This window comes from Phoxinus phoxinus (assembly GCF_949152265.1).
Source record: "Phoxinus phoxinus genome assembly, chromosome: 10".
Lineage (NCBI taxonomy): Eukaryota > Metazoa > Chordata > Actinopteri > Cypriniformes > Leuciscidae > Phoxinus > Phoxinus phoxinus.
The window spans coordinates 31,097,212-31,125,067 of record NC_136885.1 but is presented as its reverse complement, the minus strand read 5'-3'; the positions used below and the strand labels follow the sequence as shown (position 1 = coordinate 31,125,067).

At 36.3% G+C, this 27,856-nt stretch overlaps 3 protein-coding genes across 4 annotated transcripts; all 3 read left to right on the top strand.

Annotated features, from left to right (window-relative positions):
• The first annotated feature begins 380 nt into the window (after positions 1-380).
• On the top strand, positions 381-5,094 carry LOC307005888 (uncharacterized protein). 2 transcript variants are annotated; one of them, XM_079626394.1, is made up of 6 exons: positions 520-733; positions 1,460-1,635; positions 3,104-3,248; positions 3,331-3,453; positions 3,587-3,681; positions 4,840-4,945. In XM_079626394.1, exons 1-5 carry the CDS (start codon positions 652-654, stop codon positions 3,640-3,642), a joined length of 582 nt encoding a protein of 193 aa, XP_079482520.1. In that variant the 5' UTR covers positions 520-651; the 3' UTR covers positions 3,643-3,681; positions 4,840-4,945. The 2 variants fall into 2 exon arrangements, with proteins under 2 accessions (XP_079482521.1, XP_079482520.1); XM_079626395.1 differs by having other exon boundaries at positions 381-733; positions 3,587-5,094.
• A 2,886-nt stretch (positions 5,095-7,980) lies between these two features.
• fxyd11 (FXYD domain containing ion transport regulator 11) lies at positions 7,981-11,352 on the top strand. Its single transcript, XM_079626629.1, is given in 7 exon segments — positions 7,981-8,098; positions 10,182-10,226; positions 10,474-10,615; positions 10,617-10,660; positions 10,906-10,980; positions 11,082-11,106; positions 11,238-11,352. Coding segments are annotated over 6 exon segments (348 nt in total). The 5' UTR covers positions 7,981-8,098; positions 10,182-10,192; the 3' UTR covers positions 11,266-11,352.
• A 1,069-nt stretch (positions 11,353-12,421) lies between these two features.
• fxyd3 (FXYD domain containing ion transport regulator 3) lies at positions 12,422-24,623 on the top strand. The gene is made up of 8 exons (XM_079625751.1): positions 12,422-12,781; positions 21,078-21,128; positions 21,370-21,405; positions 21,534-21,557; positions 21,658-21,732; positions 22,894-22,930; positions 23,064-23,107; positions 23,939-24,623. The coding sequence occupies exons 2-8, from the start codon at positions 21,095-21,097 to the stop codon at positions 23,956-23,958; spliced, it is 270 nt and encodes an 89-aa protein (XP_079481877.1). The 5' UTR covers positions 12,422-12,781; positions 21,078-21,094; the 3' UTR covers positions 23,959-24,623.
• Positions 24,624-27,856: the final 3,233 nt, after the last annotated feature.

Genomic DNA, 27,856 nt, shown 5'->3' with positions numbered 1-27,856 from the left:
GGTTACTGACATTCTTCTAAATATCTTTCTTTGTGTTCAGCAGAAGAAATAAATTAATACAGGTTTGAAACAACTTGAGGGTGAGTAAATGATGACAGAATTTTAATTTTAAAGTGAACTATCCCTTTAAGAGCTCTAATTTTCACCCTTTTCATTCTTAATTTCTTATTCTTTCATTCTCCCGTTTATTATAGGTTTGTGCAAATGAATGCAGCACATATCAAATCTGAATGCATGTAAGTTAACTCTTTCATTCATAAAAACTGCTTCGCATCCTGAACCAAGGCTGAGTGGAAAAAATGTCTTTCTGGCTGATGTAGATTTACATCACTGTTTTGGCAGTAAAATGCCTCATACTCAAATAGTTGTTCAATAATACTAGGAGAAAGGGAAAGCGTAAAGAAATCAGTGCTAAGGACACAAGGAAGTGTAGAGAGCGACGTGCGCTGCTGCTGTGAAGGCTGGAATAGGGAATGTCCCAGCCCAGCCTAAGACTTTCTTGGAAGGTTTCCTTGCAAATGAGCATCCTCCATCCTCAACACAGTGTCTACTGAGAACGAGCACGGCTCTCATCCGCTCCGCTACCGGGCGATCGCTCGAGGGACTGCACCAGCACAACGGGCTTTTCTTGGCCCTGTGACAACTGAGAAAATGAGAAGGATGAAGATCCAAACCGCTGTCCATCTGATGAGGCTTCTGATCTTAGTGCTGCAGCTCGCTTCACTTACAAACGGTGTGTTTTCATATTTCATTCTGATTGCTTACAGTTGAAGAAAATGACTGCGATTATGAAAGATGCTTGGACAGTTCAAGATCCTTGACTTTTAAACTTGAAAAACTGTAATGGGATAAAAACTATACAAATACACTCTAAGAAATGCTGGGTTGTTTCAACCCAATTTTGGGTAAAATATGGACAAACCCAAAGTTTGGGTTAAAAATGTGATGTAAAAATTTAACCTAACGACTGGGTTTGTCCATATTTTACCCAAAATTGGGTTGAAACCAGCATTTTTTAGAGTGTAGCTGTTGGTAAAGAAGGATATTTCAAACCTTTCTATTGTTTAATGGCTCGAAATGAGAGCATTTGAACATTTTCCCTTTAAATTGATTTTTTAGATTGATTTTACTGGCTATTTTGTGTATAGCTACACTCTTAAAAACAACAGTTCCAAAAGGGAGGTTTCCCGCAGCGATGTCATAGAAGGTTCTCTAAAGAACCTTTCAGTGAACAGTTCTTAAAAGAATAATTTTTACACTATAAAAGAAACTTTTGTGAAACGGAAAGGTTCCATGGATGTCAAAGTTTCTTTATGGAACCATCGATGCCAATAAAGAACCTTTATTTTTAAGAGTGTAGGTGTGGTCATTAGAATAGTCAAAAAGTGGATCATTTCTTAGTCAAATCAGCAAAGCCCTTCTGCTTAAACTGTCATCTGTTGCTTCTCCTCTGCATCAGGCCTGACATCCATTGTACTTCCTCAAAATGTGACCTCGGAGACTGGGAAAACTGTCATCTTTGAATGTGGTTACAAAGACCTGGACTCGGAAAAAATCAGATTTTACATCATGGGTTCGAAGGTCAATGATTCTGTGAGTTGTCCAGGAGACTCACCCAAATACTTACCCGCTCAGGTGAAGAACTGACTTCTCTTTAAACTGTTGTGGTGCACATTCTGTACAGCAAAAGTTTCGACACTCCTACTGAATCTTTATTTTGACTATTTTTAAAATGTTTATAACGGTGTCGTCAAAACTAAGAAACAACACAAATGCTGTGATCAACCATCAAAACATAGCTTGAAAAGTAGCCACTCTTTGCCTAGATTAGCCAATAGCTCTGCATATCCATGTGGTGCATCCTGGGATGATTGTAAATTGGGCCCAAAACTCTTCTTTTTTTTCTATAATAACTTGGATAACAGGTGCAAGTATGACAAAAGCAGCCAACACTACAATTTGTACAATAAAAAAAGAGATTATTTACTTCTACAATGCTGTAGAAAATGCCCAAATGATGTCACTTCCAGGGTGTCACAAATTTATGGCATGTGTAATTTTTTATTTTAATACTTTATAATTAAATAATAATATATAACAAATTAGATATTAGAATATTTTTAATGAACTGTATTAAAATATAGTATATCATGGACAATGGAATAAGAAATAGCATATTTATTTTCTCATTTGTAAAATCATCGTGGTGAAGGAATAAAATATGAGGTACGAGAAACACAAAGTTTTTGCGAGTGGATGCAAAGTTTCTTGCGGGAACGCAAAAGCATTGACTTATTAATTTTCCACCATGTCCCTTTAGGGGCTCCGTATGTTTCCGCACAGAGTAAAAAAATTTAAAAACAGAAAATAATAGAAATAGTGACTTTTTATCTCATTTCGGCATTTATTTCCCTCATAATTGCGAGATTATACGCTCCCAAATTGCGAGTTACAAAGTCCGAATTGTGAGATATAAAAGGACAATTCTGAGAAAGTTGGTGGTGGGGAAAAAAAATATGAGATGGGAGGAAAAAATAATAAGTCAATGCTTTTGCGTTCTCTCGCAAATGTTTTGCATTTCCCTGAGAAACTTTGCATTCACTCGCAAAAATTTTGCGAGTGAACGCAAAGTTTCTCGAGGCTTTTTTGAATTTAGGCTTTTATCCGCATATAAACATTCATCAACCTAAATTCAATCTATTCATCATAAAAAGCGATCGAGTCTCTTCAGAAAATTTGGACTAAACCGCTCAATTCATATGGATTAGTTTTACAATCTCTTTATGAACTTTTTGACGCGTCAAAGTGGTAGTTGCGTAGTTGTCAATGGAGGAGGGACAGAAAGCAAAAAGGGTCAGATTTCATCAAAAAGATAATTCGTGTTCTGAAGATGAACTAAAGTCTTACAGGGTTGCAACGACATGAGGACGAGTACTAATTAATGACAGAATTAAACGTTTTGGGTGAACTATCCCTTTAAGTCTCCGTAGAATTGTGAGATAAAAAGTCGAAATTAACTTTCTTATTTTTTTATTCAGTGGCGGACAGCTTCCATAGCCTCTAAATGATATTAAATATTCTTAAATATTTCTTCTTTCCAAAGTCCATGAAAGCGTCCTGTTATGCTAAATCCGGTGGAGATGTAGCTGTTTGGGAAGTCGCAGGAACATCAGAAGATGACAACGGCACAGTTTTTTTGTGCAGGGTCAAAGGTGGTGCTGACCAAATCGGAAACCTTTATGTATACGGTATGTTACCAGCTACTAAAAGTGTGTAAGTGAGTGGACAGACAATTGCCTTGATGTTTCTATGTGTGTGTGTGTCTTTCAGCGAATGATTCTTACTATGCGAAGCTCATTGGATACGTGATCGGAGGATTTTTATCCGCCCTCATTACCATCGTCGTGGCTTATATCCTGTTGAAAAGATCCGAGAAAGCGCAGCGATGCTTCAGTAAGTTCCTCATTGCTCATGACATTTGGTTCTGTATGTTTGACTGACTTTAATACGTTTAATTTACGTTGAGAGATGTTAAGTTATAGATAGGTTTTCTAAACTTTGGTCTCGTTTTTCTGCGTTTTTTTAGGGTCGGTGGGTGGAATCCAGGATGACGTGCAATCGACGCAAACGAAGCAATACTGAACCCCCTCTCACGCTTATAAACAAATGTGGATTTGAAGGGTTTGTAATAATATAGCACAAATATCATGATATAATAAATGTAACATAGGCTACAACATACAGTGCAATTATCTTCAATAGCAGATTTGAAAGAAGGGCCTGTGTTTCTGCAGGTTTAATTCTTGTCCAGTAGGGGGCGTCTTCGTTGCTCTATTCACATCATTCATTTCCTAACAGGGCATGTTTCTGGTTCAACATAAAAAAATAATAATAATCATAACTGTGTTCCTATTTCTAACCCTAACCTTCCCCTGAAAACAAAGGGATATTGATCCAGGTATAAGTCTTTTTGGCTAATCCACTTTAAGCATCAAGCAACTCCACCTTTCCATAATGTTTATCTTACTAATACAAAGATCAGATTATTTAATCATAGATCTGCTGATTAATGAATAGTCAATGTCATTGTCATACCTACTGTTTACGATATGCACTTATTTTAGTTGTTTTTATTTATTTATTTATTTTGAATTGTAAGTAAATGACACACAACTTTGACCGATATAAGTTAATTACATTCGTTTTACACTGCTTTAAAAGGCTAAATGACAACTTTTCAGGACACAAACTGAGCCTTTTGGATTGTACTGACTGAGTAGATCAATAGTAGATGGGTCAATATTGACACAGGTGGTTCGCTGCACCCTGGAAAGACTGTGCTTCTATTCTGCTGTTTTCCATTGTAGATATCAGTCCATGAGCATTTTAGTTTAGTTCATAAAGATTCTCACAGAAACGACGCATCTGAACTTGTTTTGAAGCTTTGGCTATTTGCATATGTACTCCAGCACACACACAAGAGATCACATTACAGCACACAACAACAACAACTCTCTATCTGGTTTAGCTCACGGTCAGATTTATGTTTATTATGCGATATTTTCAGATTGTGCTCATAACAATTAAAAATGTAAACATTATTGACTGAAATGTAGATCAGAAAAATTCTCCATTCCGCATTTCAAATCAGATTAGACAATCAAATATAAAACATATTTTATATTGTTATTTTTACCTACATTTTTGTTTGAATTTTAATGTTAATTCTATGCTTATTGTTCTCTTGTGAATGACTTCATTTTCTTGTCAGAGGGACTCTGACATACTGATATTAATAGTGATAGTAAAGTCTAAATTAACCTATTATCTTCTTTTCAGATTTGTGTAAAATGTTCCACTGACCTCATCAAAATCCAGTAGACATATTATTGAGGCTTTTACTCTGTTTTATCTGCATGTACTTTTCATAAAGGTGATTATGATGTATAGATATGTTTGTTTGGGGTCAGTTCGACCCCAGTGATAATACATTTAAAGGATAATACAATAAAACATATTGAAATCAAAAAGTGGCAGACGTGTAGTGTATTTCTACTGTGTACATCAATCAAATAAATTGGCATGTAAGAATTCATTGCATTTTCTCGTGTTTCAAAGACCCCAACAGTGTAAAGAAAAAACGTTCACATTTAGTTTATAGTCAGTTCTTAAAATGCAAAGTCATGAAGAACATTAAACTGCATTAGCTCTTATCATTTTGCCAGTCTTGGTTTGTGTGACAGATTGTCTTTTTTTTTTTTTTTAACACAAATGATGAAAGAGTCACGTAAGCTGTGGATTCACTGACAGTTTTCTCATGTGAAATCTTTCAGATGACTGCGTTTGCTGGAGATGCCCTAGAGAGCAGATCCGCCTGACTGCCTGTTCACTCTTAAATACTGTGGTTAGGAAATATCATTTCTTCTGTAATGGTGCAGTAGGGCAGATTTCTGTTCTCACGGTGCATGATTGCATGATTGCCAGACTTTATCAGAGCTTGTAGTAGTGAGATTACTAGTAGACTACATTATATTGTTGTCGTTCAAAGTTTTTCTTGCAGTGATTAAGATGATTCTTCAAGTGCACACCCTAAAAAGGGACATTATAACCACTCATTTGGTTACTTGCCTTGATGCATTTCCAGATATTTTAGCTTGTGAACATCTCCAAATGTGCTCAATTATGGCAATGCACAATTAATATAAAGTTTAATGGGTAATATTTTTTAGACTGCCATATAGGCTATATATAGCTATGCAGTGCCTTCCAAAAGTATTCACATTTTGTTGTTGCAGATTGCTTTAAGTGACTTTTCCAGCCCCACATTAATCTACACTCCATTCACCATAATGAAAAAGCACACACACAAAAAAAAAACTGATTTGTGATAACTTTAATTTATTAAAAATAAAATATTTTTTATTAAAAAAAAATGTTTGCATAAGTATTCATACCCTTTTCTTGGACACTTGAAAATTAGCTCAGGAACACCCCCATTTTACTTGTAGATGTTATACACTTTGAGTCGAGTTAACCTGTGCAAATTCAATTGAATATGATTTGGAAAGGCGAACACCTCTCAATAAAAGGTCTTACAGTTGAAAATGCATATCAGAGCAAAAACCAAGCCATGAGGTCAAAGGAAATGAAAATGTAGAGCTCAGAGACAAGACTGTGTCGAGACTAAAAAAACAAAACAAATCTGCTGCATTGAAGGTTCACAGAAGCATGTAGCCTCCATAATCCTTTATGGAAGAAGTTTGGAACAACCAGTTGGGCCAGTTGCATAAACTTAGCCACTATGTTAAGACTGTGTCTGAAGAACCAGTTTGACCAACTACCAGTTAGACAAGCGATGATCAGTCTTACTTTTCCAATTCAAATTAGACCGATCTACCCTCTTATAACTGGCTTTAAAAAGGACCAGTTTTGAAGAAGAAAAAAATAGATGACTAACTTTTAAGACTGGTCCAAGCAGTTTATGCAACCGGCCACAGGACTCTTGCCTCTTGGCCAAACTGAGCAATCGATGGAGAAGGGCCTTAAAGGGGAATGGAAACTAAATATGAAGTAAAGGTTATATAGCAGATGTGTTATCATTGTTATTTGTGGGTAGGACACTTAAAACTGCAGGTTAGTGATGATGACCAAGAAGCTGATGGTCACTCTGGTTTAGTTACATTTGGTATATGGAGATGGGAGAAAATCACAGAAGGACAAACATGACTGCAACACTCCAGTGATCTAGGCTTTATGTGAGAGTGGCCCTCAAGCCTCTCCTCAGTGGACACATGAAAACTGGGGGACTCGTCAGAAAATCAAGGGTACGAATACTTTCACAAGGCACTGTAAACATATATATATATATATATATTCATATCTCAAATCTCATAAATATATGTAAGCAATAAGGTAGGCTACGGGAGGCTGTGCTGTATCGTGGATAAATCGCGGCTGAAGGGCGTTGCTAGATAGCCTACTGGTTGCTAGCCTCGAGTACCTTATTGCTTGAATAAAACGGTTAACTTACCGCACAATGCAAATATTAAAGCCGAAAAATATGTATCTATGCAACTTTCATGAAGTTAAATCACTAAAAGCCTTCCTTCCGCTGGAAAAAACAGTCCCTGACCGTAAACAGCAATAGAAGTTACATACATTATTTCGCCAATAGATGGCAGCAAAGACTGTATTTATGAGCGAGTCAGTCAGTAGAGAAGACTTTTACATTGAAAGGACTCAAACTTGTGCTCTCGGAGAAGACTTTTTCCAGCGGAAGGAAGGCTTTTAGTGATTTTACTTCATGAATGTTGCATAGATACATATTTTTCGGCTTTAATATTTGCATTGTGTGGTAAGTTACCCGTTTTATAAAAGCAATAAGGTAGGCTACTCGAGGCTAGTGCTGTATCGTGAATAAGTCACGGCTGAAGGGGTTGCGACGGTTATACCTTATTGCTTAGGCTACTTATAATAAACATGTTATATATATATATATATATATATATATATATATATATATATATATATCCTATATATCATTACATAGGCTATTGCAAAATATTTATATATTATATATAGGCTATATTATATAATTATTATTATAAAAAAAGTTTGTTTAATATGCATTTAGTCATTTATTATATAATGACATATATTGTAAAAAATATTGATACATTATTTATTTATTTTAAATATTTTTTTCATTTTTATTTTTTCATTTTTTTTGCCCATAGTGTCACATTACTGTTGACTGTATAGCGTAAAGGACATTCGCTTTAATACCTCTAGTAAAGAACATTTAAAGGACATTGATTTGCCGGTGTACTCATGCTGGCCTCCATCTTAAACAACTTTTAAGCTGTGTGTAATTCATCAACACACAGGTCATGTTTTGGGCTAAACAGTGGACAGGATGACGTGATGCACACACCCAAAATGCATCGATCTGATATGCTGTGCTTTGTTTATGTGTATACAGTAAGGAGGAGTTATTTTTAAAGGTTATAGAAAAGACAGAAAGGTTGTGAGTTTACCCCACCTGAGGAGCATCATCCAACATCTACCGCTTCGGAGAGCCGTCAGTTCCTCTGCTTAGGTAAGATGATGCTCATTTTATATAATGGACTGTGCTGAATGTGACATGGGAATGATGCAATGAAGAACTACCTCCTGTTGAATTATTGATTTAGCTTGCATGCCAATTTTCATTAATGTTTGATTTAGTGCCATTTGTGATTAAATACATAATCCATGGTCTAAGTTGATAATTTAACTAAAGATTAACAATGATTAGATAAAGATTCTCTCTCAGAATCAGGTCGAAAGCTGAAGGTGACCCCATTGCATTTTAGACATGTGGACATTTTGAGAATTGGCTGGCTGGATAAGGTGTAGGTGATTATAAAAGAACTGAATCAGTCCGATTCTAGAATGATCTGAATCAACTGATTCATAGAAAAGACTCAAAAGAATAATGTGCTCATCCTTGTTACTTCTGACACTGCTGTGAAGTCATTCGCTCTCAGAATCAGGTCAAAAGCTGAAGGTGACCCCATGGGATTTTAGATATGTGGACATTTCGAGAATTATTTGACATGACATTTGTGTATGGAATACTCTATAAAATAAAGGTTCTTTATTGGTATTGATGGTTCCATAAAGAACCTCCAAAGAACCTTTCCACTTCTCAAAGTCAACGAACGGTTCTTTGGGAAACTAAAAATGGTTCTTCTATGGCATCGCTGCGAAACCCCCCTTTTGGAACCTTAATTTAAGGCTTAATTCAGAGGAATTATGTTTTAAAAGATAATCATAGTTATTTTTAGACTATAAGATGCATTAAAGGAATAGTTCACTTACAAATGAAAATACTATCATCACTTACTCACCCTCAAGTTGTTTTCAAACCTGAGTTTCTTTCTTCAAATCTCAAATTTCAAATCCGTATGAGTTTCTGCTGAAGACAAAATATATTTTGAAGAATGCCGGTAACCAGACAGTTGATGGACCCCAATGACTTCCATAGTATTTTTTTTCCTACTATGGAAGTCAATGGGGTCCATTAACTGTCAGGTTACCGGCATTCTTCAAAATATATTTTGTGTTCAGCAGAAGAAAGAAATTCACACAGGTTTGAAACAACTTGAAATCGCGTTTCTAGACATCGGTCAGGGCACATGTGTGGTCAGTGAGATAAAGAAAGAGCTGATTTACTGATCCAAAGCACTCGAATATGATTCCAGAATCAGAGGAGGTGGGAGGGCAAATTTTCCAAAACACCTCCAGGCGTTCAAGGGTACACCAGCAGTGTCCCGCGTCCCGACTGCGTTGACCCGTCGTTTCTATGTTTACTTTTAAAACACGAGCGCTGATTTCTCTCAGCTGCGTTTACAGCTGGAGTTTCTTAACAAACATTCTGCGTCTCACCACTGACCGGCACATGGGAAAGAAACATTAGATCTAATTATAAGTGCTGCAAGTAGCCGATGCTGACTTTGTTAGTGATGCATACTGAAAATGATTTCAAAATAAATCATTAGTATGTTTTACCTTGTTTTTAAGTGTTTCTGTAAAATAGTTGTAATTGTGTCATTTACTCACTCTCTCACTCTCATGATGTTCAAACCTGTGTGACTTTTTTTCCATAAACGCTGGCCACTCTTTTCAATATAATGAAGCTGAATGGGGACTGGAAAAAAAGCATCATAAAGTCCATACAACATGAGCGCTGTCTTCTGAAGTATTATGAAATCTTTGTGTAAGAAACCGACCTAAATTGAAGTCGTCATTCACTTATAATTTACCACTACAGTGGGCTGACTGGAAAATTCAGTAGGTGATTATAAGAGAACTGAATCAGTGTGATTCAAGAAGGATCTGAATCAACTGATTCATAGAAAAGACTCAAAAGAATTCCCTCACACGTTAAACATTATTACTTCTGACATTGTTATGAAGTTATGACTGCATCAGAGAGATAGTGCAGCTTCAGAAACAAGTTGTATGGATCACTTTTATGATCCGTGTATGATGCTTTTTGTCATTTAAGAGCCCCAGTCATCAATGAGTAAATGACAGAATTTAATTTAGTTATTTATTTATTTTCAGTGGACAATCCCTTTAGGAGACTAAAAAAAGTCAAATTTATTGTGTGTGTGTGTGTGTGTGTCCTTGACCAGGAGGGGTAAAAATGAAGAAGCTCACAGAACTAGTTCTCCTTACAGGTAAGTCATCACTATTTATGTACACAGTAAAGGTCACAGACAGACCTGTGCCCTTGGGCCTGAAGGTCAAACGTTCAAAGAGACTTTCCGTCCACATTTACAGTATACTTGGACTTGATGATTTGATGGAACAAGCTTTTAGTAAAATGATGGTTAGCAATACAGTATATTTATAGTTGTATATTTATACTTGTTAATGTCAGTAATTTGTGTGTGATTTGTCACATGTCTTCATTTTCATCTGTAGTCCTCTTGGCACTCTTCAGTCAAGCCGAAGCAAGTAAGGCAGAAGTGTTTGATTCTTACATTGCTATTCAACATTTGAGCTATCAGTCTTATGCAATGAGAACATTTCTGGCAGTATTTTTGTCTGTTTTCAAGAGCGATCTAACTTTTCTCCTCTTTTTTTGCCTTTGCAGATCCTTTTGTTTACAGTAAGTATTCATGATTTTCCAATAAATAAAACTTAATAAATATAGTAAATAGCTGTGTGTGTGTGTGTGTGTGTGTGTGTGTGTGTGTGTGTGTGTGTGTGTGTGTGTGTGTGTGTGTGTGTGTGTGTGTGTGTGTGTGTGTGTGTGTATATATATATATATATATACACAGATATTATATATTTATTATATTTATTAACACACATTATATTTAATGCACGCCTGCTGACTGCTGTACTTTTTAGACTATGAGGCGCTGAGGATCGGGGGTTTGATCTTCACAGCCCTGCTTGTAGCAGGAGGGGTTACAGTTTTGTGTTGTAAGTAGCTTCGAATTTTTACACGCATTTTCTACCTAACGAAAACCTTATGTTTGACTTTATATGCTCACAGAAAGAGTAACAGATTGTTCTCTTCACAGGGGGGCAGTGCAAACAAAAAAGAAAGTAGGTCACCTGATCTCAGCGTCAAGTTCACACTTACACTTCAACATCTCAGTAAAATGACGCACATTTTGAAATCAAAATGTATCATTAAAAGAAAAACTTGTTTAAAATGTCCCTCATCTTTTTGACAGGGGTGAAGAGGATGCAAGCAAAATCTAAGGATCAGGGACTTCATCCGCTGAAACTTTTCATTGGATATTTGATCGAGTAGAAGACTAGAAACTACAGATGGCTAACTAGCTCCACATCTCACTTGTACTTTATTTCAATGTAGTTTTTCCATTGTTTCAACATTTTTCAACCATTTAATTTATTCACTAATCACAGTTCCTGCCCCAAAAAAAAAAAAAAAAAAAACTGAGCTGCTGTTATTTTGAATATGTAAATTTATTCTATACATTTTCAGTAATCTCTCCAAGTGGCGCTTTAATAAAGATTCTCAGTTATGGGCCTGCAAAAATGCATTTGGAGTCATTTTTTATGCCTGAGGTTATTTTGGCTGAGAGATGTTCAAACACTGGCTTATGCAAGATAAAGCTCAAATGTCTTTTTTTTTCCCCAGTAGGTGGTCTGGATAACTTTTATAATACATTGATTTAAATGCTGAAATGCATTATTGAAGCATGGGGGGGATGCTAAAATAATAATAATAATAATAGAAGTTAATTTTTATATTAATTTTACCTGTTCTGTTCCTCAATGTTGCACAATCTTAAAAATAAAGGTTCTTTAAAGTCGGCATGAAATCAAAATTGACCCTATTTACTTTGTTAGCGGATATTACTAGTCTTATGGTGAACAATTAATCCGTGCAAGTTAATACACGGAAAAAAATTGTTTGCCGAAGTTATCTTTAATCAAAGTCTGAAAAGTTACTTCCGGGTCTGGAATGGTTCTTTTTTCTGATGACGTAGGCATGAGAACTTGGGTTGTTTAAACGCTTAACCACTCCCCTCAAGCCGTTACTCTGCTACGGGCGAGAGATGGAGAGGAGGAGCGCTAAAGTAAAACCCTGCCCTCTGTTCAATATTCCCTTTCACTCGGAAATGCGTCACAACACTTGAGAAAAGTCGTTTGCAACTTCCGGTTCACGCAGACTTTAATCACATTTGAACCCATGAAGAACCTTTAATATCCATGGAACCTTTGCACAAAAGGTTCTTAATGGTGAAAAACGGTTCTTTAAAATGTTCTTTACACTAAGAAAAAAATTGTTATTTTAAGAACTGTCCACTGAAAGGTTTTTTGAGGAACGAAAAATGCAATTTTTGCAAAGCTGCAAAAAAAACTTTTGGAACATTATTTTAAAGGGTGTACACTGTAAATAACCCATAGAAAAATTACCAGTACTGCTTCAGCTAAGTTTATAACATTTCCTTAAACCCTAAAACACAATGCATTTTTTTTAGAGCCAGTGTGAATCATTGTGTCCACCCAGTAGAATCAATTTAGCCTGAGCGTGCATGACAAACTAAAAACTATCAGAGTTGCTCTCGCAGAGAAAAGGATCCTTCATTCAAAACTCAACCCACTCGGACTGAGCCAACCTGTTGAGCGGATTGTTTAGGGTGTTGGTTTCAGTCTGTCTAGATCAGATTTTTACGTGTGTTTAGGGTGGTTCCTCCACAACCACGTTTCAAACTTCTACGTTTCAGTTTCTTTCTCCTTGGTAAAGGTGAGTAATCAATTCTGAACACCATTTTAATGTTTATATACTGAAACATATGTTGTGGCTGATGGATTTAGTCAAGTTCATTGTATTAAAATATGATAATTAAGCGTTCAGAAACTTTTTAAGGGCTTTTGACGACACATTTTATTGTGGGATTTTTGTATCCTTTTACATACTTTCCAGCTGTTAGTTTGACAATAACATTTATTTTTATAAAACTAAAAAGTATACATAACTAATAATACTAATACTAAAAAATACCTAAAATTTCAAGATGAAAAAAATATACAGATAATCAGACATTATTTGAGTAAAACATTAGGGTCTGAAAAGCTGAGACCACTAATGAAAATGCAATTTTTCTTTGCATTTTTCTAATTTAATACTAATTTCATTTTGAACATTATGCAGAACAATATAAGTGAAAACTCAAATTGAAAAATGTATATGAATTTTGTATTTGGTTCCTCCATGAGCAAAATATGATCATGTTCTCCAGCAAGCATCTTGTGCTTCTTTAAAAGCAAGAACCGTATATGGTCAGAGTTGCGAAATTACTTAAACATTTATTTTTCATTTTATGTTAGCTTTCGGGTAACATTTATTTGGAGGCTTAGTAACAAAACAAAACAAAACAAAAAAAATCCAGGTTTTCAAGGTGGTCTCAGGCTTGGACCTCACTGTTTGAGTTAGTTTTCCTCCAGTGATTTGGAAACTGGAATGTCAAGCAGCTTCACTGTGGAGAGCAGCTGCGCCCTTGATCACTGCGACTTTTAAAGATCACAGGCACATGAATTCTTTGCTGAACATACCAGCCTGTAAATAATCCCTTCTTCATTGAATATTATTTGAACAAAATCCAACTGTGTTTTGTATGACAGAAACCTGGTGCTAACATGTAGAAATACTATTTACTTTGTTTATAATTCTTGTTGCTTTTAATAGTATTGGTACTGTATTATTATTTTAGTTGTATGGACTAAGTGTTGCTACTGTACGTTTGATTCATTTAGTTTAGTGAGAGATCTTAGAAAATGTATATTAGTGAACATCTGAATAAGGAACATGGCTTAATCATGAGCTGGCTGTGAATATGGAAAAGTTGATGAAATCCAGTCGTTCACGAGTAAACAAGTCTAATGTGGTGTTTAAAGTCGGAGATGCATCCAGCCCACCGTTAACCTCTTTTATCACAAAATAAGGAAACATGTATGTGAAAGGATTACATTTAGATGCTCATGGCATGTTGGCTTTATTGCATGATCTGCTCATGGAAACGTTTGTTAGCTGAAGGGAGCACAAGGACAGCACTACATTAACCACAGGAAAGGGCGGGATTGTGTTTTTTACAAGAGTGATTCATTTCAACAGAATGTCTCGTTCCTTCCTGCGTCACTCTGGGTTTGAAAGCACTGCGAACTTCAATACAAATCTAGTTATATATTGAGGACTTTTCTGGAGTGGTTTGTCTGTAAAAACACTGTTGAACTACATGGTTTTACTTTACCTCCATTTTAAACGGCCTGTGTTACTAAAGGGCATCTGTCAGCGTGTTTGTGCTGGAGTGTATAATCATACAATACTTCAAAGTTCACAGCCTGTTCTCAGGGGTGGAATTTCGTTCCTAATATAGCTGCAGTCTGGATTCCTGTGTACATGGCGTGCATCCTTTGTGTGCCATGTGATTGTGTCAAGTTCTCTTATATGGAGTGCGGGGTGTTTGGAAAAAGTAGGTGAGGGCAAATGTGACTTAAGTACACTGACCACTCACACACTTATACAAATATGTATTGCTTGCTTTCTTTCTCTTTTCCTATCAACATGGCAAATTTTTTTTAAATGTTATATCACCACTATTATATGCCCATTTATCTGTTTATTTGTATGCCTATTTGTCTTCTGATTGGGTGGATATTAGACTCTTATATTTAGTGGTATTTTAATGGTCTAACCATTTTTAATCACAAATCACTGCTCAGGAAATTAGCAAGAGTTCACAAATACTGTAGATAAAGTAACTTGGCACAGAATAGCCGTCCCCAACTTGCAGACAGCTTTTTACAGGAAGAAGAGTCAGTGTTGTTCCACTCAATGTTATAATGGCTTCAAACAGTTCTTAGTTGAAAAATGTCTCCCAGTTCATTTGATTTTAATGTGAGACCAAATATTCTCTATATGGTTCAAACCTGGACTCTGACCAGGCCAAAACACCAGCCTGATGAACTTCTCAAGCCACTTCTTGGTTGTCTTTGTAATTTGGGCAGGATCATTGACTTGCTGAATAATAACATCTGATCATTCCTCATTTGTGGGAAGCAAGCCATTCTGCAATATTCTCCTGTACTCCAAAGCATTAAATGAGTTTCCACAGTGAAGCATCTCACCAGCACTAGCAGCTAAACGGCTCCCCACACAATGACACTCTTCCTCCATGCTTCACTGTGGAAGAGATGCATTTATTATTATATTTCTCAGCAGATTTTCAAAGACACGGCTCTGGAGCATCACCACGCAACTCGTGTTTCATTGTGATTCATCACTCCACACACAACTTCCCATATTCTGCCCAAAAAATCAGTCTGATGGTTTTTAAGAAGTGCTTTTGCTTCAATTTTGCTAATTTCCTGACCAATAATTTGTAGTTAAGACAATAAAAAGCTTAGTGTTTGTTTAGCCGTTTTGGGGTTGTCCATTTTAATTTTCCCAGGAGTGAATATACCATGTTTTTTGCGGATAGGAAAAAGAGGATCTTAAATACGAAACCAAAAAAGAGAACAATGTGCGTGTGGCACTGCCTGCCAGCTGCTACTTCCACATAATTCTCTCCTTTCTTCAACACAGAATATACTCCACCTCCACACCAGCTGTTGCTCGCAATAATTACTAGATTGATCAAATTAGTGCAGAGAAGGAGGCGTGTCCATCAACTGGAGATTGATCAAATCTCCAGCCAATCAATCAGATAGCTTGCTGCTCACACCAGTATGGGGCAGATGCAATGCTTTTTAACCCTAATTATTTTTTACACAATTACACATTCAGCGTTTAGCTGCAGCATCAATTCATGTGTAGAACTGTATATAACTGCCTTTAGACTGACTTTGGTCACGAAACCAGTGGTAGACATGATCTAAATATAAAAACTGTGATTAGGAGAGAGAGGTGTTGGACTGACAAGTTTGTGTCTGATTACATGTTGCACTTCTACTATATTTATGCATTTGGCAGTCGCTTTTATACAAAGCGATTTGCATTGCATTTCAAGGTACACATTTACATTCTTATCAGTTCTTGCTTTTCCTGGGAATCGAACCCATGACCTTGGCGTTGCAAGTGCCAACGCTCAACTGTTTGAGCTACAGGAAATTACTATGGCATCCTCGCTGTCTACGCACTCGCAACATTGTAACAATGTAGACGTCCTGACAATTAAAATTTTTTATGCTAGATATAGATATCCCCCATTTAGGATGTTATGTTTTGAGGTTAATTTTTAATTAGTCAGATGTTAGATAATTATATACTTTTTTAACACTTTTCCTAACGGTAAGAATTAAAGGATATCTGAATGCTAAAAGAAAATAGCTAACGTTAGCATACACTATACTACTGTAATTTACACAAGATCAAAAACCCCATGAATTGTCAGCTAACGTTATTCTGTCCCTTCAATTAGACTGAACAAATAAATGTCACGTTAGACAAGGAAGTTTTAGGTTGTGTTTGAATAATTGCGTATCTTATTTAGCTGAGGTAAATTAAACTCAATTCTCTCGTATGCTTGGTCCTTGGAGACGGCCCAATGGTCGGTTGAAATATAAAAGGCTTCGCGCTTCAGGGCAGTGACGAGTACGTATGTAGTCCAGTGGTTGTCCAGACACCCAGACACAACCTTAAGCAATGGCCCTGAACGGCGGTTCAATGTCAACATTGTGACAACGCTGTAAAAATCTTCACCACACAACGTAGTTAAGGCAACCTTTTGGCCATGTTGTTGAAACGTTGTTAGAAGGTGTACATTGTGCCAACGTCCTGTGTTTGCTGGGAGTAAACTCTCATCCAGACAGAGCCATTTCTGCACTCTATTCAACTCACCACCATGATGCTATGGGTTGCCAGTATGTTGCAAAGGTGTTTATGAATGATTTTTAGCATGTTGCCATGTGGTTGCTACATCTCTGGTCTACAGTGTTCTGGGTGGCTGTTCGTTGGCTACCTGCTGGACGAAGTCAAAAGCACACAATCATGAGTTAGATCACATTTGTATTAAAGGAATGAAAATGATCCCATAATTTACTTACCCTCAAGCCATTAGGTGTATATAACTTGTTTCTTTCAGCCAAACACAATCAGAGTTATATTAAATAATATCCTGGCTCTTCCTAGCTTTTGTGGCATTGAAAAGTGCCTGCGTTTTTGAAGCCATAAAAAGCACATCCCTCCATCATAAAAGATGACTCCACTAAATGCCTTCTGAAGCGAAGCGATGGGTTTTTGTAAGAAAAATATCCATATTTAAAACTTTATAAACTATAATCACTGGCTTCTGGGAACGGCCGTTTACTCGTTCATGCTTCAAAAACTCGGGCACTATTCAATACCATTGCAAGAACCAGGCTATTATTTCATATATCTCTGATTGTGTTCAGCTGAAAGAAGAAAGTCATATACACCTAGGATGGCTTGAGATGACTGGTGAGGTAATTTTAGTTTTTGGGTGAACTATTCTTCAAAAACAACATTTGTTAAAATTTCTATTAATATATGTTAATGAGGTAAGAAAAATATTCTTGTTTTGACTTTGAAATAAGTTAATTTATCTTACTCCGCTGTCAGATATTTGTTATAATTTTGATAATTTTTTCAGAAATAAGACTTTATAGCTGATATTTGTTTTTCTCAAGTAAATATATCTTGATTTACTCATGTTTAGATAGCCTATATGTAATGCAAAACATGACAAAAATACAAAATAAAATAATACAATTTTGCAGTGCACAACTATTTTAGTTGCTCAAACTGCAGGGCGAGTTATTCAGCAAAATGTAATACCTCTATGGTTAGGGGGTTGTTAAAATAACTAAACTATGACAAATTACAAGCAAACACAATATAGTATTGACTTGCTCAGACACTGAGCAACACATTTCCTGAATGAGGATTTAATGTTGCACAAGAGGAGCAAAAAGGGTTAGGAGACATTATTTTTTCTAGAATGAATGAACTATGACAACTGTAAAAAAGAAAGGAACAAGGCATTACATTGAAAGAAGGAAGGTTGGTTTGTAATGTGAGATGAGGAAGTGATGTTGGACACAATTCCCCATTCTTTCCCATGACTCACTCACTGGCAAGCCAACGTGACCGTACCAGATCACAGGACTTTCATTATTATCTCCGTGCACCCTGGGTGATTCTGCTGGCAGGAGGGTGCTAAAACGTCCAGACTGTCCAAGCCTAAAACAAGAACAGTGAGATGAAACGCTCTCTCCTTTTCTCTCAGTTCTTTGTACAGTAACATGATGAGCTTTAAGAAGATTGTGAAATACCTAGAGACAGCTTTTCTTGCCAGATTCTTGGAAGAATTATCTTTGCACTGCATGGTACTAATAAAATAACTATTTGTCGTTTCACTTATTAGTGAAAAACCCTATATCAAAATGTATTTAAAACACATTTATTGCATACTAAGTACACTACAAATCCATTAACATATTTACTGACATATCGCTTGAGACTTACTGATATAAGTATTCAACCCGATCACACTAAATGCGTCTCTATAGCACGCAGTGTGTTTATCGTGTAATTTATACGCGAAAATGAGTTTTTACGTGCATAGGATACGCATGGGTTGGTTAGGGTAGGTTTAGTCACCACTACTAAACCTACCCTAACCAACCCATTAATTAGCATAAACTTTATTTGGAGTAGTATGGCCTACTCCTACTCCTTCACTGCAAAACTGCAAGATATTTAAAGTATATACCTAAACTATAATTGCAATAGTTCCACTTTAGCACAATGAAATATACTTAAGTAGGCTATATCATTAGTTGAACTTCCGCACTATTTCTAGATAAAGTGCATTAAGTACAAAATTAGTTGTTCTAATTTAGCAGACTTTAAGTGTATCAATTTAGTATACCAAAAGTACAATTGCAGGGTATTTATATTAAGTACATAAATATGTAAATTATACTTAGCATAAAATACATGTATTTCAATTTGGTATATTTACTTTTTACTAGGGTGTAGAAGACATTACAGAACGTTATGAGCGTACTAAAGTATTATTATATCTGTTAATGAGTTAAAAATAAAAATTCCGACAGTATGCCTAATCAGTTTTTATATAGGCACAGGAATGTCTTAGCCTATTTTAACGGTAGAACACTTCAAGAAAGTACACTCGAAATCATGCTGTTTAGACCACTGCAGAACAACTCATGTCAGTCTGAAATAAACAGTTATGGACATGTAGAAATTAAAGCTGAAGCTCCAATCTCCTCCCGAAAATCCCCCAAAAAGTGACTACTTCGTTTAAAGAAGCTGTCAATCACAGCTTTCAATTCATGCATGCATCCATGACTACAGTTGCAGACGCAGTCAACGAGTAGGTCTCTGCGGAACAAAAGTGGGCGTTTCTAAAGTTGTGGGTGTTTTCAAACTGGTGGGTGTTTATAAATCATGCAATGAAAATGATGCCCTTCATCTGACCCCTCTGTTTATGACCTCGCCCACTGATATGGTAACTATTACTGTCCTGCAGAGACCATACTTGCAGTCAACTTGCTCTTCAGTGTCACAGACCGGTGTTTTGACCATTCTAATATGGCGGACGGCTTATAGAAACAGTCCCTGCTGATGAATCTATGTTTATATATCTATGGTCCAGTCCCCAGAAATCACCATCAGACTAGCACCTGTTTGCAAATTTCATGTTCTACACAGACGCTAGTTTGACTTGATTTACATAAACAAATTGAGCAGGCACCCATGAAGTAGGATGATTCCTACTGTTCACAAATGAAGTAGGCCTACTATATAAATACATTTATGTTCTGGCATTCGTGTTTACATGAAGAAGGAAATGAGATAATTCATGTGCAAGCTTATAGGTTATAAAAACAGACACAAGGGGTTTATTAAACCTCTTTTGGTGACTCTCTGAAAAGATTAACTGCTGCCTTGTTCGCTGCTCATGCTGACAAAGGCTTCTCTGATTAAACTTTATTTTGTCTCAGCACGTCTCTGGTGAACCCATTACTTTTCCCCTTCTCCGCCACCATGCTTGGAAGGTGCGAGTTGCTTCATCTCGTGCTGGTAGGGATGGGCACAGCATTCCCTCCGGTCTCTCGGAGACGAAATGGAAAATCCCAGCTATGCTTTGGATTGGTGCTCCAGCGTGTTTCCACAATGCACCTTTCATTACGATGTAGACGTAAATATGCATTTGTCAGATGTAAACCTCCAGCACAAAGGTCGTCTTTTATATGAAAGGGTTTAGCGTCTTGATGTGTGTATCCTAGCAGCTGTTTTGTTGGTGTGTGAGCATTTGGTTGCTGAGATGTCCCAGGCCTTTGTTGTTGATATTTGATCCAAGTCTGCTCTGTGTTCTCAAGAGCTGCTATTTGTTGCTCCGATATGTTTAATCAGATCAGATGCATTGGCAAGGACTGTGATCATTTGATTTTACCCCATTTTTGTTGAAGTGAAGCTGGCAGAGGACAATGATTCAGACATTAAGGGGATTCATGTTATATTTAGAGCATAAGTGGATTACAAATCACAATGGGAATTTGCTCTGATGTAGCAAGCAGATACATGATATGCTTTCCAACACTAACTGAATTATTACATGTGTTTTAATGTAAAAAATCTTCAGCTCATATTATAAATCCATTTTACTTTAACCGCAATCTGACTTATGTCCGGGAGAAAAAGGATAATCATTGAGAAAATGTAGGGAGGGACTTGAGCCAGGGGGCTGGAGGGGAAGAAAAGGGTAAAAGGGTTTGGTGAAAACAGAGAAAATGGATTCAAAGTTAAATTTGTTAAAAATTATATTGACGCATCATGCACAATAAGGCCTGCAACATGCATTAAAGGGTTAGTTCAATGAAAATTTTTAATTCTTTCATCAATACTCACCCTCATGTCATCCCAAACAATGATTTTCATTTTTGGGTGAACTATCCCTAAGAAAGTAAATTAGTGATACTTTTATGTAGATCAGATGCATCTTTATTATCTGTATGATTCATTTTTTCATGGCAAACCTAATTTTGTATTGCAGGTTACAACCACACCGTCATGATGAAGACTTTGGCACTAGTTTTCTTGACACGTGAGTTTGTTAGTTTTTTAAATCTTTTTCTGATAAAGATTTTTCTTTTTAAGTCTTTGGTTTAAAAAAATACTTGCTTGTTGTCATGTCTCTTACCATAGAAATGCAAATTCAAATATAAATTAATTTAGGTGCTTTTATCTGTACAGACCACAAGTAACTATACATAACAATAAACACACACATGTGACCATACATACTTTGGATGTTATGTTGCTAATATACTCTATTATTTTTGTAGTTTTTTCCCTTGTGTTGGCAGAAGGTCAGAAGACACGTAAGATATTTCACTTTTAAATTACACTGTTTCCTTTTGTTTCTTTTCTCATCCTTGTGATAAAATAATTCTACACAATGTTACATGCACTAATTAATGGGGTTTTTTTCTCGGTTTGGGATTTGCAGCAGAGGAAGACCCCTTCTCTTTTGGTTAGTTGCACACATCCTTTAGTTTGAGCCTATCATCCATAATCCAGTGCTTAAAGCGATCATCTCACATTTTCTTCAATTGTCATTTATTCTGTCTCAGATTATCACAGACTTCGAGTTGGAGGTTTGATCTTGGCAGCAGTTCTGTGTCTGATTGGCATCACTATTCTCCTAAGTGAGTTTGACCAACGTTCAGACAAGATTTAAGATATATAGGCCTATCTTTTTGCACGTTACATACCCTAGTTAAACCATTAGATGGCGACAAAAAAAGGTTGCCAAGTCTGCACAACAAAACTAGCCCAATGACCTACTACTTTAACAAATTGTACTGTATAATTCTTAATGGTTCCGAATTCAGTCATTAAATCATTCGCCTAGTTCATTTTCTAGGGCTGGGTATCGATTCAGATGTTCCAATTCAATTCGATTTCGATTCGCAAGCTCTAAATTTGATTCGATTTCGATTCTCGATTAAATTTCGATTCTTAACTCGATTTCGATTCCCGATTCAACTCAATGAATATATATTTAATACAAATCCTATATTTGTCACACACAAAAAAACGGTGAAAGTGGTTAATTAATAAAAAGAAATTGAGAGCCACAAACCTGTATATTAAACTCTTTTTATTTTAGGTACTCTTGGGTACATTAAAACCCAACTTCAAATGCATACAATGAATAGACAGGATTTTGATGCAAGATGAAAAATTGATGCTTAAAATTGGATGCCTTGATCAATCAGGATCAGGATTTTATGTTTAAGATAAAACAAACATAAAATCTCACAGCATTAGATGTAACATGGAGGCTGCAAACCTATGAACAGTGTAGGAAAACTAATACTGGCTTTTGGTCGATTTTTGGCCGTTGAGAATCGATTTTGAATCGACCACATTTTTTAAATCGATTAATCAAAAAAAAAAAAAAATGTTTTGCCCAGCCCTATCATTTACAAACAAAAAACAAAACCACTATTGTTTTTTTGGCGATTATGTTGAGAACTGTTTTTTTTTAACTGGCAAAACTGTCTAAAATATAAGTTACTCAATATTAACTTCTTGATTATTGAACTTTCTAATTAGTAAATGAGACTTGAATGCGTATTTTGAGTTAGCAACAACAGCAGATCCTGAATCCGTGGCATATTAAATCAATCATTGGATTTATTTACAGTCTGCTGAACTGACAATATTCTGACATGCTGATATATGGCCATAACTCTTGCTTGATTGATTTTTTTTCCCTTTGGATTTTGACATGAAATGTGACCTGGACATATTTTTGATTCAGCCAGCAACCTGTTTAACAACATCCTTTGCCATTATTACAGGTGGCCACTGCAGATGCAAATTCAACCAGGACAAAAGGTATAAAATTAATCATATTGGCTACAGCTCATTTTTATACAGTTAATAGATTCATATTGTGGTGTTTTACTTGTATGTACACCAAAGTATATACACATTGACTAGCTCTAAAAGCGCAGTTCTCTTTTAACAGGAGGAGGACAGGAAGTAACGCTCAAGCGATGCTCAATGACACAGGTATGACCGCCCTCATCTGCCTGTGCAACCAGTAACATGAAACCAGTGCTGGTAACCTGTATAAATCAGAACCTCCCCCCTCAAGTTCCCTTATGAAACACGGCACTTATAAACCTGTGTGGTCTGAAGGCTGTGTGTTCCACGCATGAAATCCATCTGCTAATTATTGCTGTGCCAGTTCCCCCGCGGGGCAGTGGGATACAGTGGGTCTGTGCTCAGTGGTGGGCCCGTATGGCCCGTCTCCACAGCACCAGTCGCATGGTTTCCAGGATGAGTCATAATATCTCCCCGGGGAGTATTTACACTCCATGATCCCTGAGGGTGGGGTTAGGGAAACAGGATACAAAGATGTGCTATGTAAATGTTTTATTCAGTATCTTGTCTATAGTGAAGAATAAAATAATTAGAATTTAATTTAAATTATTTAAAGGGGCCACGGGTGTCACATTTTCCTTGATCTTTTGAGATGAAAGAGTTATTTGTACAAAGAAAACATGCTTAAAACCTCAAAACTTCCCAGTGAAAATAAGCATTTCTTTTAAACTAAGCTGCAAAAAAATTATTATGGATGTCTGCAACTTTCTGACATTCAGACAGATGAATTGGCTTGAAAAAATAAACATTGTTGACCCAAAGAACCATAAATAATAATACAAAAATATAATATTATAATGTGATAAGTTGACCACTCTCGGGCTTTCAGATAAATCGGTTTGCTCTGTGTTCTCAGTGTAAGAGACTGATCTATAGATACATGTTATAAACATGAAAACATCAGTTCATTAAATATTTAAATGTGATATTCATCTTCAATACTTTTCTATGTTACAGCAAGGGCCAGCGAATGCTAAAAACCTGCTGACCTGACCTGAACCAATCAGAGGAGACGGTCTGCCTTCCTTTATCATGTGCTGTTCATCAGAGGAATCATTTCTCTTTAAGACTAAGAACCTGATACAAAGGTTTTCTGTGTTTTCACTGCTCTCAGATCATAGAGGAGGAAGGTGAAAATTCATGTACCGTTTTTTTTTATGCCAGATGTGTCTTTGTTATGTCACACTTAATATAAATCGATCACCAAAAATGTTTATGTAAATTGTTTTTTTATCCTGTCAGTAACTGTATAAAATGATGTTGGATGTAGGTATGAAAGGGAAGGCTTTCAATGGCAGTGTCCTGATTCAGTCTCATATGGAAACCTTTAACCAAATATTTCTGTAAGCTGTAGTGAATCCCTCCAATATTGCATTGTTGCATTCTGTGTGAAGTAGTTTACTGTTCAGACTTGCTTTGCAATTGAGTAATAGTTGAATAAGACATATGAAAAGATCATGCTCTCAAGAAAAAAAAAAAAACCCCATCATATTTACATTGTCATGTGCTTGACTTTCATTACTAGCCTATTTATCATAAACATCCTAGTAGTATTAAGAGTTTGTTTTTATCCGTTGTGTGAAAAGTTGTCAGTATCATTCAAACATAAACACTAAAATAAACTAAAAGACACTTAAACAAAGAGCACCTGTATCAATGTTTTCTGTTCTCTGTCTCCAGCTGACTGACACCCTACTGTTTCTCAAAGCCTTTATGAGCACGAGATTTGTGTGGATTGAGAGACAATTTAGCTCCAGCCTACGACATGTTATTTCTCACATCCTTTTCATGCATGTGCAATGTTTGAATGAAATTATTTAGTTGAAGCTAGATAAAAAGGTAAAAATTAAACGTGACTGGGTGGGAATAAACTGCTAAAAAGAGACTTTTGCAATTAGAATGGCCCAAAATTTACTCAACAGCGCCCTCTACTCACTGATATTTGCCATTACATAGGACCTATTATCAGAATACAACTGTCAATCTTGATTGCAATGTGAAATACAGTTATGTTCGTACATTGACAACCTAATTCGATAACTACAGTGATTACCCAACACTAAACAATATTGGTTGGTTGGTAGGTATGTGCTGTGTGTGAACAGAACCACAGTTCAGTCATGACAACTCTTGAGTGAATTATTTAAGCCGCATTTATTGGCATGGGGCATGGAATGTACATAATGCTTGATTTTGGCGGACGAGATTTGCTGATTAGCAAATACAAGATTTTGTTCAGTATAGTTAAAATAACATGCAAAAAGGATAATGAATATATATATATATATACACAGGTGAAACTCGAAAATGTTTAATATCGTGCAAAAGTGCATTTATTTCAGTAATTCAACTTAACAGGTGAAACTAATATATTATATAGACTCATTACATGCAAAGTGAGATATTTCAAGCCCTTATTTGTTATAATTTATGAAAACCCCAAATTCAAAATTAGAATATTGTGAAAAGGTTTTCTGTAAGCCATAATCATCAAAATTATAACAAATAAAGGCTTGAAATATCTCACTTTGCATGTAATGGGTCTACATAATATATTAGTGTAACCCAGTAAAATACAATTCTTCAGTTAATGGGTTATCTCAATTTATTTGTTTGTATTTAGTTCTAATCCAGAGCTAAAATGTGAATTAAATATACATCTCAGTATAGTATGTTTAAAGGCATTCATCCCATTGAGCTCATTGGTTCAATCTATACTGAGTGTATTTGACCTAGAGACTAATTTCAGTAGGTAGGGGGCGTTACATTAGTTTCACCTTTTAAGTTGAATTAGGCTAATGAAATAAATTAACTTTTGCACAATATTTTTCGAGAATCTGAATGCCGTTTTTATGCAAACTGTTTGTACCATATGTACAAGGGTAGAAGGTGATACATGTGTCAAGCAGGAAAAGCTGTTTGGTGTCTTTCAAGGCTGTGTAATGGGATTTGTAGTCCATCTAGTTTGTAGTCCTTCACCTTCTACCCCACTACACATAGGAAAAGAGAGGTGTATGGTTGGGGTGTTTTTTGTAGGAGGGAATACAGTTAAGGGGGGAAAATGAAAATTAATTTTGGGGGGAAAAAAAGGATGAAGAGAGGATGAAAGCAGTGGAAGTTGCCTATAATGCCTATTGCCTATATTTAATATAAAAATCGATAGATGAAATACAGGGTTGCCAACTTCGGGACTTTGGCGTGAGTGAGACTGTAAAATTTCAGTGCGCGCGAGCGGAGACCCATATTTAGGCTATGTAAAAAAAATATATATAATGATAGAGGTGATTAAATAACAAACATGTAAAACAACAACATCAAAACAATAAGAAATCTCAAAACAAAAGGGACACATAATAGTTACTCCACCTCCCCAGAAAACCACAACACACAAGTTTCACAAATTAGGCCTGTTGTGTTGTGCCACAGTGGCAGTTTGGCCTGCTTCACTACCTCTGCAGGAGGTTTGTATCTGAAGCAGGGTTCAAGGCTGCTCATTTTCATTGTCATTGATGACAGGGTGCCATCAAGTGACAGTCTGTTCCTGGTGTCAGTCTTGTTTCGGCCAATAACTGAAAAGGTTCACTCAGCATCCGCATTTGAGCAATGTTGGGTAAGTTACTTAAAAAAAGTAATTAGTTACTTCTCACAAAAAGAAACTGAGTTAGTAATTTAGTTACATCATTACAAAAGTAACTAATTACCAGGAAAAGTAATTTCGTTACTTAAAAAAAAGGAAAAATAATACCCCCAATATTAAATATGTTAAATGAATGCAATGGACACTATAAATAGAACAAATATTATTATTATAAAACATTGTATACATTGTATAATCTTAAATAATTATTAATAATCTGTATTCATATGTATTAATCATGTTGATAACAACAATGTTGATATTTGTAAATTAAAACTATTACATATTAATCATGTAAATTTCCTGCACCTGTCATAGACGTCAAAATGACGTCCAAAAAATTTCAAAGGTCAAATGTTGAATGTCAATATGACGTCCAAGTTAGGTCATGGTTGGACGTCCAAATTGTGGACCTAGTTTGGACATTGAATAGATGTCCAGAATTGGTCATGGACCAACGGACCCAATATAGACATGATCTGCACGTCTATCCGACATCCAATGTTTAGTGGGAGATCATGTCAATTTCCTGCACCTGTCTTAGACGTCCACATGGCATCAGTCTGCACCTTCAGGGAACCAAAATCTGACTTCCAAACATGACGTAGAAAAGACCTCATTTGGAGGTAACTTTGCAAACCTAGATCATGTCAATTTCCTGCACCTGTCTTAGACGTCCACATCATCCAGAAAACTATCTATTCCGGTGCTCAAATATATGATGTTTAATTAACAAGGTTCGGGAGGAACACGTTCTAATGATCAAGCAATCAAGTCACTCCAACCAGCTGTCATCAATCAGTAATCAACAGATCCACTCAATCAGCATGAGTAAAACCTATAAATATTCACAGTCAACTCACCCTTATTCCTCGACAGTTTTCAGCATCCCTCCACCACCCCATCTCCTCACACTTGCATGGCTATCTTCCTAACCAGAGACGGGGGGAGTACTCTGCTTTCGGGCCCAATTTCCGAGCTCGGAGCCCTCCCCCTGGACAGCACGCCAAATACGCATAACCATTTACTCTCTGATCATTCGTAAGTGTGAACTCGTGAATGAACATTATATTGACGTCCAGGTGGGGTCATGGTTAGATGTCCAAATAGCAGACCTAGATTGCACGTTGCATAAAGGTCAAAAATTGGTATTGGACCGACTGACGCAATATAGACATGATCTGCCTGTCCAATAGACGTCTGATGTTTAGTGGGACTGTGGTCTAGTCAATATAGTC

Bases quoted from the DNA above. Each gene is read 5' to 3' on its own strand.
- LOC307005888 (XM_079626395.1), top strand. From the start codon at position 652: ATGAGAAGGATGAAGATCCAAACCGCTGTCCATCTGATGAGGCTTCTG. The intron at 1,636-3,103 runs GTGAAGAACTGA...TTCTTTCCAAAG, and splicing joins CCAAATACTTACCCGCTCAG to TCCATGAAAGCGTCCTGTTA. The intron at 3,249-3,330 runs GTATGTTACCAG...TGTGTCTTTCAG, and splicing joins CGGAAACCTTTATGTATACG to CGAATGATTCTTACTATGCG.
- fxyd3 (XM_079625751.1), top strand. From the start codon at position 21,095: ATGATGAAGACTTTGGCACTAGTTTTCTTGACAC. The intron at 21,129-21,369 runs GTGAGTTTGTTA...TTATTTTTGTAG, and splicing joins GGCACTAGTTTTCTTGACAC to TTTTTTCCCTTGTGTTGGCA. The intron at 22,931-23,063 runs GTATAAAATTAA...CTCTTTTAACAG, and splicing joins AAATTCAACCAGGACAAAAG to GAGGAGGACAGGAAGTAACG.